Source organism: Limulus polyphemus, unplaced genomic scaffold (assembly GCF_000517525.1).
Source record: "Limulus polyphemus unplaced genomic scaffold, Limulus_polyphemus-2.1.2 Scaffold2923, whole genome shotgun sequence".
Taxonomy (NCBI): Eukaryota; Metazoa; Arthropoda; class Merostomata; order Xiphosura; family Limulidae; genus Limulus; species Limulus polyphemus.
In genome coordinates this window covers 135,281-140,730 of record NW_013668533.1, presented here as the reverse complement: position 1 = coordinate 140,730, position 5,450 = coordinate 135,281, and the positions used below count along the sequence as shown (strand labels likewise).

Sequence of the window (5,450 nt, the reverse complement as noted above, 5' to 3'; positions counted from 1 at the left end):
GTGGTTGATGTAACTCACACTATGTTGTGTTTCAGCTGCTTTAGTGGTTGATGTAACTCACACTATGTTGGGCTCCAGCTGCTTTCAAGTGGTTGATGTAACTCACACTATGTTGTGTTTCAGCTGCTTTAGTGGTTGATGTAACTCACACTATGTTGGGCTCCAATTACTTTAGTGGCTGATGGAACTCACTGTGATGGGCTCCAGTTACTTTTGTGGCTGATGGAACTCGCACTATGTTGGGCTCCAGGTACTTTCAAGTATTTTATGGAACTTGCACTGTGTTTGGCTCCAGCTGCTTTCAAGTGGTTGATGGAACTCACACTATGTTAGGTTCCAGCTACTTTCAAGTGGCTGATGGAACTCGCACTATGTTGGGTTCCAGCTACTTTGAAATGGCTGATGGAACTCGCACTATGTTGGGTTCCAGCTACTTTGAAATGGCTGATGGAACTCTCACTATGTTGGGTTCCAGCTACTTTGAAGTGGCTGATAGAACTCACACTATGTTGGGTTCCAGCTACTCTGAAGTGGCTGATGGAACTCTCACTATGTTGGGTTCCAGCTACTTTGAAGTGGCTGATAGAACTTACACTATGTTGGGTTCCAGCTACTTTGAAGTGGTTGATAGAACTCACACTATGTTGGGTTCTAGCTACTTTCAAGTGGCTGATGGCCCAACATAGTGTGAGTTCGAAGAGTCTAAGTATTTCTAAGATGCTTGTCAGATTTGGAAGAGTAAGTATTTCTAAGATGTTTGTCAGATGTAGAAGAGTAAGTATTTCTAAAATGCTTGTCAGATTTGGAGAGTCTATGTATTTCTAAAATGCTTGTCAAATTTGGAAGAGTTTAAGTATTTCTAAGATGCTTGTCAGACCTGTCAGATCAGGAAGAGTCAAAGAATTCTTGAAAATCCATAAGAGAATAGATAAAGAATGCAGTGTTAAATAAATTCTATAATTGGCCTAATACTAATGTCTTATGACAATTACAGTTAATTATAAGCATGCTTTTCAAGCTTAGAAAAGGCACTCACACTATAACGATTAAGGCTGATGAAGCTTAAGTTACAGTTGACAATTTAAAAGCACAAAAGGAAAAGTCTACGAAACTTCTCATTCCAATCTGAAAAATTTGGTAAATTTAATCTGAAGTGTTTATATTGTCTGTATGTTGACTTACCTTGTTCCTAGCGGAGATGTTAAGTAAATATGAATGTCTCCTCGACGTATTGCAGAAAGAGTTATTATAGCTTGCACATGTTCAAGGTATTGGATTTCGTCACAATGAACAGTTAAGCTTAACTCTACATGGCTCTGGGCTGGAATTAACCTTTATAAAAATGTACAGTACATTGTAACTATCTTATTAAGAACTTAATAATACCATAAATAAAAGAATAAATTTTATTAAGATGTTTAAGTACAACATATTTTCTTTAGAGGAAATTTGAATGCTAAATAAAAAAAGAAGAGTATAAACATATCAACTGAGAAATCACACACAACATAATATAAAATATGCATCACAGTTTCACAATTTCTACAGTAAAAAAAAGAAACACACCTAATAACAGAATATTCTACCTTATCACTAGAAAGAATTCATAACTTTATTAGTAGTATTTGTTCATGATATTCCAAGTATAAATAAAGCACACAGTTACCTGGACTTTGCAATAAGAAGAAATTTGCGTACCTACTAGGTGAAGAAACACAGGTGTACTGTAGTGAGTTATTTCAAATGGAATGAAAGCAACATGTCATGATGTGAAGTTTAAACAAAAATAAACATTTTATTAATGACCTAACAGAAGACAGAAAAATACCATGTGACATTCCAATAACATTCTACAAATTATTTCCATCATTAGTGTAGTTTGTCAGAAGCTCTGGAGATTCTCTCTCCTCCTGGCAATGCTTCCTCTTCTCTTAGTATGAAAGTATTATTGTGTCCAGCAATAATCCCATCACTCTACAATTCCCCTGAAGTTGTAATCTGAAGTTTGTTGGACTGGGGCTCTAATGTGAAGTCCTATGCCCCTAGTTTGCTTGCCAGAGTTGGGAAAGCAGATTACAACATCACTATGAATGTTGGATTGTGTTCTGTTAGCAAGTCCTTGATTCCTAGAAGAGGCAAGTTAGAACATCATTGGGAAGTGGCTACAGCTATTTGTAATTGTTCCCCCCTTTTCCCCATCACTGCTTCAACTTTCTTTGCTAAACAGGATGGTTCTACAAGTCTTTTAGGGAGTTTCTTGGTGGATCTCCCATCAATCAGTTCAGTAAATTGTTTCTGTCTTCTTTAAGCCATGGTCCTGTGAGGGTGCAAATTCAAATCTCATTTCTGTGGATCCCTCCAACAGGCACATGAAGTAATGTTTGGTTTTTATCCTCTCCTCATGCCATGATGTCAATGGAATATTTTATGAGAAGAAAGATGAGGCACTAGACTGTAAGTTTCTAACCTATGGCACAACTCCAGTTCTTTGGATTTAATAGTTGAAGTGACACTTAATTCTTTCACTTTTCAGATGACAAATCAATGTGAAGATCACTTACTAGAAGGGTGGGCCACAGTGATGGCATTAGAGTTGGAGACACTTTCATGTTGATGATCTTAACAGCTAATAGGGTTTGAACCAAGTCTTCCAACTCCACAGTGGGGTTGATGTTGAGATCAGGAGTATCCATCTTCCTCAAATGACTGAAAGAAAGATCACAAGTCAGGGGTGATAACAAGCCATGGAGGAATGTGCTGGTCATCAGATTCAGCAACATTATCCAATGACAGACCCAATTCAGCCAGCTCAGACACAATCCCAGGTGGGGTGCCAGGATAAGGATCAAAGCTTGGTAGCTTATTGCAAAGAAAGTTGCAAACATTGGATGTAAAGAAAAGGTTCATGGGATTCTTGTGTACAAATGTTGGACTCATGTTTGGAAAGCCCCCATGCAGAGCCAAAGCTCCAGATGGTGCACAGACGTTTTCCTTTTTTGTTGTAATTGTTCACCACTAAAGATAGCTTCTATAAGATGACTTCATATTGTCCAGACAAAACAGCTAGATTAGTTACAAAACTTTGCTCGATATTCTGGAAACTATACCACATTACCACTTTATTTACATTTCATTCTCTTTGGCACAGGTTTTTCGATGAATTTTGCATTCTGGTGTGATTTATGTGAATATTTATCATAGATAGGTTTGCACATGTCTCGGCTCATGCAACACACACACACACAGAGTTATTTGATTAGTTGAGACTTAAATACATCAGGAGAGAAACAACAACAGTGAGAGTTACATTTTCATCACTGAACTTGAGCTTCATCTTCCATAATGTGCTGCCATCTATAGATATATATGCCAAATGCTACTAACACAGAATAAAAGTAAACTAAACATACAAGAAATGTTTGATGGAAAAAAAAACAATAAACAAACACTATCATGCTGTAATTCTTCCTGATGGAGTTCACAGCATAATCATGAACATTATTATACATGTTTCTTCTCTTTTCTCAGTGCATAAATACAAACAGGTACATATACAAGCACTGAAGTTATATTCATCAGATATTAGAGATCTATTTGAAACTGTTCTATGCATTTTAGCTATCATCATGCAGAAAATATCTAATAGGTAACAATAAATTGCACCTAAAAGCTCAGAAAGTAAAGGTCATTATTCTCTTTTAACTATTAATTTCAAAGCTGCTCTGACTGCAGCTCTTACAAATGTCCTAACTCCCAGCTTTAGTAAATGGAAAATCGATAACATCACTGTGGTCATGCTTTCCAGTGTCGTAGTTACTAAGTGGCTATATATCAAGGATATGGACACTATAACATGACCATTCTGTTGACCTGGTTGGTGTTTAACAGTGAAGCTGTATTTCTGCAATTTGATAATGTTATCCAACATGGTATCATACCTTCCACTTCTCTGATATTCAGAAAACATTTCAGTAATGTTTGATCTATTGTAATTAGCTACCATACAAATAGTGTTACAATTGCTTAATGAATACTACAGCTGCAAGCAGTTATTTGTTTGTTGAATAATAACAGCACTTGGCTGACAACAGCATTGGATTGAACATTACATAACATGTTCAAAATGAATAACCCTTATCCTGTAGTCCGCAGACTATTAGGGGGGTCAGGAACATTTCAGAACATACTGTAGTTAAGTAACATATACACACACACACACACACATGTAAGATGTGAAGTTAAATTAATACAATGTTGTATCTGGAAATTTAATTAACTTATCTTTTGTGGATAGACCCAAGTATAGAGATATGCAAGAGATTATCTTCGAGTTGTGAAGGGGTTCATGAAACAAAAAGGGAAGGTTAAGAACTAGTATTCTAAACAAATTGTGCCACCTGCATCTAGAAAGAAAGAAACTCTTTACAGTAACTTCAATCAAGACAAAGTCAACTGAGTTAACTCTGTACACTGCTTGGTGCTAGTACTGAAGAAGAACCAGCAATAAAGCATATATATAATACAAAGTAAAGTCAACAAAGATTCAGACTTCCTTCTTGTTCAACAGTTCAGGACAGTCTGTTACTGCTTTAAGTTTTGGCAGAATCTGTATACACTCTATACCCACTCACTATGTGTCTGAGAAACTGCATAACTTTCAAAGACAAAATGTTTCTCTGGTTTAATTTCAGACATGCTTACCATACAGACTGAAACACTATGCACAGAATTTCAACTGATGCTTGACACATACAGCTAAATACCAAAATATTCTTCAGACATATAATGTAAACCATTTCATTTGGAATTACCACAGTGAGAGCTCAATCAGCTACTTGAAAGTAGCTGGAGCCCAAAACATTGCGAGTTCTATCAACCACTTTAAAGCATCTGGAGCCAAACATAGTGAGAGTTCCATCAGCCACTAAAGTAATTGGAGAAATCTGACAAGCATCTTAGAAATACTTAGACTCTTCCAAGTCTGACAAGCATCTTAGAAATACGGATTCGGAAGAGTCTAAGCATTTCTAAGATGCTTGTCAGATGTGGAAGAGTCTAAGTATTTCTAAGATGCTTGTCGGATTCGGAAGAGTCTAAATATTTCTAAGATGCTTGTCAGATGTGGAAGAGTCTATGTATTTCTAAAATGCTTGTCAGACTTGGAAGAGTCTATGTATTTCTAAAATGCTTGTCAGACTTGGAAGAGTCTATGTATTTCTAAGAAGCTTGTCAGATGTAGAAGAGTAAGTATTTCTAAAATGCTTGTCAGATTTGGAAGAGTAAGTATTTCTAAGATGCTTGTCAGACTTGGAAGAGTCTAAGTATTTCTAAGATGCTTGTCAGATGTAGAAGAGTAAGTATTTCTAAAATGCTTGTCAGATTTGGAAGAGTAAGACAAGCATCTTAGAAATACTTAGACTCTTCCACATCTGACAAGCATCTTAGAAGTA

At 36.4% G+C, this 5,450-nt stretch overlaps 1 protein-coding gene across 4 annotated transcripts in view; it reads right to left on the bottom strand.

Moving 5' to 3' along the window:
• The window catches only part of LOC106468227 (furin-like protease 1), a 114,075-nt gene that overhangs the window by 7,661 nt on the left and 100,964 nt on the right, over positions 1 to 5,450 (bottom strand). For 3 of the 4 annotated variants that reach the window (XM_022396558.1, XM_022396560.1, XM_022396561.1), the window contains exon 12: positions 1,183 to 1,332. The exons of the other annotated variant lie outside the window; for it this stretch is intronic. In XM_022396558.1, the coding sequence (XP_022252266.1) occupies positions 1,183 to 1,332 (150 nt within the window). The remainder of the gene's footprint in view (positions 1 to 1,182; positions 1,333 to 5,450) is intronic. 4 annotated transcript variants of the gene reach the window in all.